The sequence below is a fragment of the Solanum tuberosum genome, unplaced genomic scaffold (assembly GCF_000226075.1).
Source record: "Solanum tuberosum cultivar DM 1-3 516 R44 unplaced genomic scaffold, SolTub_3.0 scf00004, whole genome shotgun sequence".
NCBI classification, from domain to species: Eukaryota; Viridiplantae; Streptophyta; class Magnoliopsida; order Solanales; family Solanaceae; genus Solanum; species Solanum tuberosum.
In genome coordinates, this window is record NW_006238930.1 from 2,855,407 (window position 1) to 2,865,910 (window position 10,504).

Consider the following 10,504-nt stretch of genomic DNA (forward strand, 5'->3'; position numbering starts at 1 on the left):
CCATATTGGAGCTCAAGCGCCCCCTAACAAAGACGATTCTGTACCCAAGGGGCTCAAACTCAAAACCTGTTGATTAAGAATGAAGGAGTACTTACCACTCCGCCACAACCCTTGTTGGTTCGCTTTAATTTCAAGTGTCTATTTGACTAATTTGTCAAAAAGAAAATTTTAAGTACCGAATTAATATTTCTCCACAACTGTGTTTGAGACTTGCTTCCTGGGTTCGACTAATTCACATAAGTTGTACAAAAATTAACTTTTGAAGGTAAAATATTTTCAATTATTATATAGGAAAGATTTTAATCCAGATTTCTTATAAAAAATAGAGGAATACTTCCACCAAAACTATTTTTTATAAGCTAAAACTGATGCTTTTCCTTAAAATTACTTTAAAAACATTGATCAAACACAAATTATTGTTCTAATATTAATAAAAGTTTATTTGAAATTAATTAGTCAAACACAAATTTAATTTGAAAAAGAAAAAAACTACTAGCATATTTGGTCGTTTTTAAATTTTCTTATTTTAAAAAGCATTTTTATTAGAATTATTTTTCAAAAAAAAAACTTTAAAGAACAATAGTTTGTGTTTGACTAACCAATATATATAAAAACTCTTTTCATCAGTAGTAAAATAGTAATTGGTGTTTGGCCAAATTTTTAAAAGATATTAGAAAAAAATTGCTTTTAAAATAAGTATTTCTACTATTACTCAAAAAAAACTTAATTTTTTAACTAAGTATTTTTGAAAATTTAATCAAATATACTACAAGTATCTAAATAAATTTAATTTTATTAAAGGGGCTACAAAAAAAGTAGTAGATGATTTTAATATTTTTTTAACTATATACTAGTACTCCCTCCGTCCCATTTTATATGATGTACTTTGATTTGGCACAAACTTTAAGAAAAATGGAAAGACTTTTAAAACTTGTGGTCCAAAATGAATGATAGAAATTTGTGTGGTTGTAAATCATTTCATTAAGGGTAAAAAAGACATTTCATAGGCAAATTGTTACTTAAAATAGAAATGTGTCATTCTTTTTGGGACAGACTAAAAAGGAAAGTGAGTCATATAAATTGGGACAGAGGAAGTATTATTTTAGAGTAGATAATGAAGCTCATAGCCAGATAGATTCCCAAAAGATAAACAAAAGGGGGCAATATCAAAACAAAGATTGAACGTCCACCACATGTAACACTATGGTGGTTGTCTCCTCTCTCCACTCTCCTTCTTCTTCCTCCTCCATCTACTGCAACTCAATCTCTCCCTCTCTTCGTTATTTTCGACGTTTCTATACATTTCCATCCACAAGGAATAATAATAAAGCAGCTTCCAACTCCAATGGCGGTGCCGTCTTGCTCGTCAAGGCTTATATGGATGAGACCACAAATCCAATTTCCAGTTTCGCTAATAAGGTCATCGGTTCACTCCCTGTTTTTGGTCTCATAGCCAGAATTGTGAATGAGGAAGGTGGTGTTGGTGGTGATTTTATTGATTTTGCTGAGTTCAGGAGGCGAGTCGGTAACAAGTGCTCCATTAATGATTCAAGAGCTTTTTATGAATTTCGAGATCGACGTGGCAAGGTAATTTTTACTTGCAATCAAGTGGCGTGCAAAGGGTTCAGGTTGAGTAGGACCAAAACAGAATATTTAGGGTGCAAATTCAGTGATGTGGTGGATGAGACAGATGTGGAAGTGAGACTTGCCGCACAAATCATTCCTAAGAAGGAAAGTTTTAAGTATCTTGGGGCTGTAATCCAAGGGAGTGGTGACATCGACGATGATGTCACACATCGCATTGGGGCTGCTTGGATGAAATGGAGGCTTGCCTCTGGAGTATTGTGTGATAAGAAAATTCCACCGAAACTTAAAGGTAAGTTTTACAGAGTGGTAGTTAGACCGGCCTTGTTGTATGGAGCGGAGTGTTGGCCAGTTAAGAACGCACATGTTCATAAAATGCATGTTGCGGAGATGAGGATGTTGAGATGGATGTGTGGGCACACTAGGAGCGACAGGATTAGGAATGAGGTTATCCGGGAGAAGGTGGGAGTGGCCTCTGTGGTGGACAAGCTGAGGGAAGCGAGACTGAGATGGTTTGGACATGTGAAGAGACGGAGCACTGACGCCCCAGTAAGGAGGTGCGAGGTAATGGTGATAGAGGGTACGCGGAGGGGTAGAGGTAGGCCCAAGAAGTATTGGGAGGAGGTGATTAGACATGACTTGGCTATGCTTCACTTTACCGAGGACATGACTCTAGATAGGAAGGAGTGGAGGTCTCGTATTAAGGTTGTAGGTTAGTAGGGCTAGCGTGTTGTCTTCCCTTGCAAGGGGATGGGTGTTAGCATTTGGAGTAGACCTAGCCTTATGTTGTTTACTGCGTTTCACGCATCGCATTACTTTCTTGTTGTTACTGTCTCATTTGTTGATTATACGATATCGTTTGTATTGGCTGTTATGTTTTATATATATCTCTTCTGTCACTTAGATTTGTTATTCTTGAGCTGAGGGTCTCCCGGAAACAGCCTCTCTACCTCCACGAGGTAGGGGCAAGGTCTGCGTACAATTTACCCTCCCCCAGACCCCACCTAGTGGGATCTCACTGGGCATGTTGTTGTTGTTGTTGTAATCAAGTGGCGTGCCTTGGTTTATCTATCGATTATTGACCTTGATTTCCTTTGCCTTATTGATAGACAGGGGATCCTCTGTATGTGCTACTGTGCTGTTGGTTAGCTGCTGTAGGAGCTGGTTTACTCAAATCTGAGGAAATTTTGGAAGGGGTAGCAAGGCTTAGTTTAGCAAATGATATTGAATTTGAAGAGCAAAACTTCATTGCAATGATGAATGAAGCAAGAAAGGTTAGTAAGATTTCATTTGCCAACGATTTTTAGCTTCTTTTCATTTATATTACCTTACTTTCAATGTTTATCAAAATTTTATTAGCATACTTCCTCAGATACTGTCTTTGAAGCCTGCTTCAACTTTTGTTTCTGCATCATTCTTTTGATGTGGTACGTAGGACTCTGCCTCTATGTTGTTTGAATCCTCCAAAACTGCATATATTTTAGAGTATCAACACACACGGACAGAATTCTTGGACGATTCAAGCAGCATAGCTCTGCCTAACTCTTATTGAGAAGCTTATTTACAATCAGAGGCGAATCCAGGATTTTAAGAAAACGGGTGCACCATTGCTTTAAAGATAAAATCAAAAAATTTATAATAACAATAACTAAGCGAGCAATACATAAAAATTACATTCCACAAAAAATATCATCAGTTTACAATTGTACTCGACGAGACTTCATATTTTGAAAACGATCTATAATAGCATCATTACTTACATTTTCAAATATCTTCCGCTCTATCTTACAAACTAAACATCCATTCGAAATTCTTCACCAATGCTATTCAACTTAGTCACAAATTTAACTAGCAAATTTAAAATAAAATAAGAGAATCGCATATCTTTCACAATACAAAATAAGGGAATCACAATCCTTGCAAATCTAACTAAAATAGAGGAATCACACCCCTTTCACATTTAACAATAAGAAAATCACACATTCATAATAAAAAGAGGACTTATGCCTCTTTTGCATTCGAAATCACATATTCATAGAAAGAGGAGGAATCACACCCCTTTCACATAAAAAAAAAGAAGGGAATCACACCCCTTTCACATTAAATAAAAAGGAATCACACCCTTCAAAATTGATAATATAATATGAAACACATTCCTTACAAGTTACATCCGCAAAATATGTAAGTTTGAGATAATCAATTCTTTAGCTATTGATGATTTCCTATTATAAGTAATGACAAGTTTTTTTTATATGAAAACCCTAAAATTAAAGTGTTATATACATATACATATATATATATATATATTTATTTATTTATCTTGTTAGTTTGTTTATTAAAAAGAGAAATCATAAACTAAAATTACCTTAAACTTTGACAATGATGATTTCTCTAAATTCTTGACTTGAAGTTGGAGACTTGAAGCTTCTTCTTTGTGTGGAAAATAGAAAACAAATTTGAAGAGAGAAGAAAAATATTGTTGGAACTTGGAACTTGAAAAGTGTGGGAAGGAAACTTTTGAAGTCTTTTGACTTTTAAACTTTCAGAATTTAGCTTTTTTTAAAAAATAAATAAATGAAAAATGTGTTTTTAGTTAATAAAAATAAATTGAAGCGAATTGGGGCTACCTAGGATCGAATCTGCGACCTGTGAGTTGAAATCTTGCAGTAGTACCAGTGAACCATCCAGCCATTTTGAGAACGGGTTCAACAATTTTTAATTTAATATATTCTTTATTAATTATAGAAGTAATATATCGAGTTTAGTCAGATGACCACGGGTTCGGGTGACCCAAAATTAATACATAAATTCGCCCCTGTTTACAATAGTATATCAAGTAAATTTATGTTTGCAGCAGCCTGTCAGCCCTCCCATTGCAGGCTTCATCAGATTTAGCACCAAGCACTGAATGTGCACGGTTTCATGGTCATATATCACACTTATATTTGAACTCTCGTTTATGGTCCAGTGTTATACCCGGTACGGTTAAGACATAAATAATGTATTAAGATTGTGAGCCCATTTTTGCTAACATTTTCCTTTACTCGTGCAGAAGCGATCAAAGTTGGGAGCTCCTGCACCTACAATCCCCATGGAATTTCGTGCTGAGAAAGCTCTGGAAGCTATACATGTGTGTTGCTATGGAAGGGATCTGATTGAAGAAGAAGATGAAAAACTGCTAAGTACCATGCTTAATGCCGTCTTTCCTACAGTTGGGCAGCAAAAGGTAGAAATCATTGTCAAAGAGAAGGCAAAGAGAGTGGCAGATGGAACTGAAGATATCAAATATACAGATCCCAAGCAATTATCAAAAGAAGCAGTTCAGCTGCAAATGAAAGACCTTGAATTTCTTAAGCAAAACAGTTTGAATCAGTGAGGCATGAAACTTGTTATCATTCTCAAAGTAAATTTTAGGTACTGGTGACTAACACCAACAGGAAGATTATCCCACAAACATTCGGTATAGGAAATCACAGGCACATGTCATGAATGACAAATCTTCTTCGCACAATGCTGCCAACTAATTAAACAGTGCATGTGTATGCTCCCTGCTCTCTTTCTTTTGTGATCAGTCTGCACTTTCTACTTGCAATTGAAAGATATAGTGGCTCTGATTTGTATTCAAGAATTACCTATTACTAACTGTTATATACTAGAGTTAGCTGAACAACTGTTCAAACTATTACTCGTTAAAAGAATCATAAGCTTGAACCTTTTGTTTCTCTGCTTTTTGGAACTAGTAGGGAGTTGCTTCTGAGAAAAATACACGGTTGAAAGCGCCTGTAGCAATTTGTGATTGACGTTTTTATTATAGACAAAAAAGCTTTACTATAAATGAACCACTCCAATATGCACTCAGGATCATTTTTGGATTAGGTTTTCTTGGGTGTCAAATGGCACATACATCACATTTATTCGCTTGTATGTGAAGAAAGAGGTCATTTAAAAATCTTAAGTTCCAAACTGAGGAAGTCGTCTTTTCTTCCCAATATACATTTAAAGCAAAACATACTGTGATGTCAATTTTGTTTCACACCATTGTAATTCATTCATATTTTTCCCAGGTTCTCCCTGGCAAGATTAACATAGCGACTGCAACAAATACTAGCAAAGAGAAGATAATCTTTTTTTTAATCATAAAATGTCCAGGACAACACCAGTACAACTACCATAGCAAGGAAGTTCAGTTATAGACTCAAGAAAGACACTGGAGGATCATACATTAACCTCCATCACAGAAGAGGACATGTTTCCATCACAAACGTTACGATACAGCCAACCGGAGAAAAACTGCATTACAGTTCTAAAAGAACATAAGTAGCCAATTTTATCAGCTTATTGAAGACGCAGCTTGCCAGTTTATTTGACACAGAAATCTAGACACAACTCTAAGGTGTACATTAATAATTTAGCGATACTGAGGTGCCAATTCCCCATCCTTGACAATGTAATTTTCAGCAGGGAAATCCTCACCCTTGAAATACCTGTCCAACATATCCTTTGTTCCAGCTGCATACCTCAACTGCAAAATTGCCAGTAACAAGCTTCTCTCAGTTTGCTCACAATTATAATGTCGTGAAAGTAAAGAATAAGCAAAGCCTAAAGAAATTAGAGAAAACAGAGTATTTACAAACCTGTGCATCAATGGTAGTCCCAGAAATGTGAGGAGTCATAGCTTGGTTTGGCATGTAGCGCCATGGATGGTCCTTGGGAGCTGGTTGTGGGTACCAAACATCTCCACTGTATCCTAAATTTGGGGGAAAATAACCAAAAGAAAGCACTCAATATAGGTTTAGAAGTATTTCTTTCTTCAACGGATTCGGCAATTCAACAAGATATGGAACTACTTCCGAATTTTGATAAAATATATTGAAGAAAAGAAATAAGCAAGAATTGAAGAAAAAAATATAATGATGTGTTCAATTGATATTAAAGCTGAGGGCTCATCTCTGGATGATGTGTTCAGGTTATGTTAAAATACCTGCAATATGACCGCTGTTACAAGCATCAACAACTGCTTGAGTTTCCATAATTGCTCCTCGAGCATTGTTTACAATTAGAACTCCCTTCTTCAACTTTGCAATTCTTTCCTTGTCAAACATTCCTCTGGATCACATAGTTAAAATTGTGAGCAATTTGCGATATAGCACATGGAAATAATCAATGACCTTAGTGACATGAGAAGAGTGATGTACGGACAGAAACAACTCTTACATCTCCAAGAATCTTAAAAATACTCCATTGGCAATCATATTATTCTGGCAACACAAGTTGCTGAGAACATCTATCATCCTACCGATGACCTCTAACTGATGACAAAGCTCGAAATAGAAAATTAAAGGAAGAAGGAAAAGAAAACATGATCTCTAAGAACATATTACTCGTAGCAGTGGTTCACACAGAAAGAATATCAAATGTTTTTTGCATCATGCCAAAGGTGAAAGACAACTTGGCCAAGCAATTTTTCAACTTTAGCCATGGCTTATATAGGTGGAGAATCCATGGAGGGCCATCATTGAGATAGTCTTTTTGAGCTTAGCCAAAGTCATGTATAAATGTATATGGTGGGTGCTCAAGAGAATTTCTTAACTTAGGGAATAGAATAGGGGAATCTAAATATACAACTACGTATATACGATCTAGAGTGATACCAAAAAATTACGATGACACCAAAGAGTGAGTCCTAAAACTCTCCTTTCCTTCGCTTAATATCATATTTCATTCTCAATGAATATTCACTTTAGCTTACTTAGTTCATCTCATAATTAAGTCATTGTTAAAATAACTTGAATATAAGAAGCTTTGTCAATAAATCTTACTGTATAGGTTTACGACGTGTAATTACAGAAACAGAAACCTTACTTTGTTTTCTCTGTAAGAGGCGTATTGATGACCACTATGTCACATTTCGAGAGCATCTTATCGAGATCTTCCTCGAACTTTGCTCCAATTTGATTCTCTAGCTCAGAATCCATCTTAAGACGGTCATGGTAAAGTAGATTACAGTTAAATGGCTTCAATCGTTGGAGTAAAAGTCTGCCAATACGTCCTGCACCAACAGTTCCAACAGTCTTGCCTTCCAAATCATAAGCTCTGTGCGCAATTGCAGCAACATTCCACTCCCCATTGATAACCTGATGATGTCCAGGCAAGAAATTTCGGACAAGAATTAAGATTCGCATCAGTTCATCTTCCGCAACTGAGACAGTATTGCTTCCAGTGACCTCTGCTACTGTCAATCCAGCAGCAGCAGCAGCTTTCAGATCAACATGATCTGATCCAATTCCAGCTGTCAGCAGTAGTTGTAGATTTTTTGCCTTCTTGATCCTTTCAGCCGTGACATAGGCAGGATGAAAAGGGGTCGAAATCAACACATGGAGATCAGGAATGTGTTTCTCAAGCTCTGCAGAGAGAAAGTCATGGAAAAAAAAAACTATTATAGATGGGGACACACAAAAACTTTAGCTCAGGAGAAATTTCTTTGTATAGAGCATAGTAAAGGATTCAGCAGTGAAAAACTAACACACAGAGTAGTTTGTATATCAGACTAGGGCACCATTCTTTCTCATGATAAAAGATACTGATAAGCAAGGATTTACACCAAGCATGTCATCCATCAGAAAATCTTTACTACTAAAGCATCCATGTGTGCACTCTACTCAACAACTAAACAAGCCTCTGCGACTTTGATAAATCCTTGTTTAAAGTACAAAATTTAGCCATAGTCTTATCAAACTAGTACAACTTAACACCTGAGTCCTGAAGTATAGACGTTTTGCAAATGCACACCTGTATATCAAGGTAAAATACACTCTTTTTTCCCTCCTGCAAGGAACTACCTCGCAGTGTCCTGATCATAATTCACTAGCAGCAAAGGACCAACACTAACAAAGCAAATATTGTTTACTTCGCTTTGCTCTTTATCTAAATAAATGTTCCTGCTATGACCGTTATATTCTCCTCACGTGTGCCATTTATTTTTAAAAAACTTAAGCACATATATGCATGTTTTAAATGGAAAAAACTACTCCTTTTCAGATGTGTTTAGTTGTACAAGCATGAAGGGTAAAGGGATTATCTTTAGAAATGCATAGGCTTCAGTGGAGTAATGGATAGAACATGAGAGATTATAGATTAGCAGTAACTAACCACAATCTGGTCCTTCTTTGTCAGGAGTGACTATGTACTGATGACCTTTAGATTCTAACCATTCACGTATCCCCAAGGCATTTTCTGCACAGCCCAAAAAGTTGGGGTTCATTTCAGCATATTCATTTGCTTTGTAGAAAACACCCACAATCTTTTTGGGGCCAGGGGAAGCCTGTAAAATAATGAAGAAATAAAAGGTGAGTGGACAGAATACACATGAATATTTTAAGGTCATATAAGCAAGCTGGATGTGCTAAAATTATAATCCAACTCGTATAATCTTGTAGATGCACCAGTTGGCAAGAAATAAGCATTATTCAACATACTTGCTTTGATCATTTTCGTCCAAACTAACAATTAATAGTACAAAAATTCATGATCGTCACATAAAATAGGCAATCGTGATTGCCATTTTCCTGAAATATATGGAGAATAAATGTACTCTAGTTTAATGAACAAATTAGGCATGGTAAATGAGTTAGTACAATTTGTCACTTCTTTAAATAAGAAATATCTTATTTATTCCCCAGACAACTGAATATGATAAAAAGATTTTCCAAGTCGAACTAGTATAAACAAAGTAATAATATAGCACGTGAAGATGCAAAGAAAATGACAACACTGCTGCCATTGTCCTTGAGACCCGTGAAACATTTCACTCTTCACCTACTTCATATAAAAATATCAGAAATCGCACGTGAAAATTCAAGTAAGCAAGTATCATTAGTAATGATCGGAAAAGAACTGTTGTGGTCCTGCCGGGTTAGATTTTCGGTTAAAGGAAAAACAGTAGAAATAACAAATTAATAAAACCTTCCTCTTTTTTTGTTTCCCACTCGGTGTTCGGTATCACATTGGAGCCCAACTATATCTGGATTCACTCTGCGCCCATACCCAGGAAGAGTCAAGCCGGACACCGTCTCTCTGAGGATGAAGGAGTACCTTGTTGGTATATAACCTTCCCCTCTCTAAATTTTTGTAACATTCTTCCATTTTACTTGGTAACAATTTAATTTGAAACATATAACTCTACCCTAATAAAAATTAGGTATATTCACGCAAATTAAAACTGAAAGCCGTAGAAAGGACGCAGTAGTGAAAACTGAAAAGTTAGTAGCCCTCTAATATCCGAGCCATTTTATTTGGTGTGGAGTGTACGGGGAAAAGCCCATAAAACAAAAACAAAAAAAGACAAGGCATCAAATTGGTAGAGCACCAAAAAAGTGTGTTTGTTTTTTCCTCTTCACGGTTCAATTCCCTTCCTTTCCTCTGTTCCGATTCCCATTCACTTGATTCTCGAAGAATCGGAGATGATCTATGCCAATTTCCGATAATTCATTCAACAAGGGCGAAAACTAGGTCATATAAAACAAAAAACATCAAACAGTGGCTAAACTGATTGAGGAGAAATGGATTAAGTACCTGAAGTTCTCTGGTAAAAACTAAGGATGAAGGTGAAGTAATAGCCCGAGCTGCTGTAGAAGCTACACGACTCATCGCCATCGGAATTTTTTGGATTTACAGCAAAGGGTTTTGTACTTGCTAAAAACAGAGAGAAGAATACACTCCAGTTGGCTGAGATGACTCACTGGAGAGACGTATTGCCTTTTTATAGGGAAGGGCGAAGGCCCAGTACTTAGAAGCGACCTGCTTCAACAACTCTGATTAAATTTATCCGAGTAAGTGCATATACAAATTGAAACACGTGTAGCTATGATCCTCACGCATGTGACCTCACATACTTGTTCTCAAAATATGTATCGTCTTATGT

General features: G+C 36.3%; 2 protein-coding genes across 2 annotated transcripts; one reads left to right on the forward strand and one right to left on the reverse strand.

Annotated features, from left to right (window-relative positions):
- Positions 1-1,197: 1,197 nt before the first annotated feature.
- On the forward strand, positions 1,198-5,266 carry LOC102577914 (calcium homeostasis regulator CHoR1; the record flags this gene model as incomplete). The annotated part of the gene is given in 3 exon segments (NM_001288545.1): positions 1,198-1,587; positions 2,694-2,858; positions 4,637-5,266. Coding segments are annotated over 3 exon segments (873 nt in total). The 3' UTR covers positions 4,961-5,266.
- Positions 5,267-5,885: 619 nt separating this feature from the next.
- Positions 5,886-10,241, reverse strand: LOC102577429 (mitochondrial formate dehydrogenase precursor). The gene is given in 6 exon segments (NM_001287898.1): positions 5,886-6,106; positions 6,219-6,331; positions 6,566-6,690; positions 7,447-7,987; positions 8,734-8,905; positions 10,156-10,241. Coding segments are annotated over 6 exon segments (1,146 nt in total). The 5' UTR covers positions 10,237-10,241; the 3' UTR covers positions 5,886-5,992.
- Between the last annotated feature and the right edge of the window lie 263 nt (positions 10,242-10,504).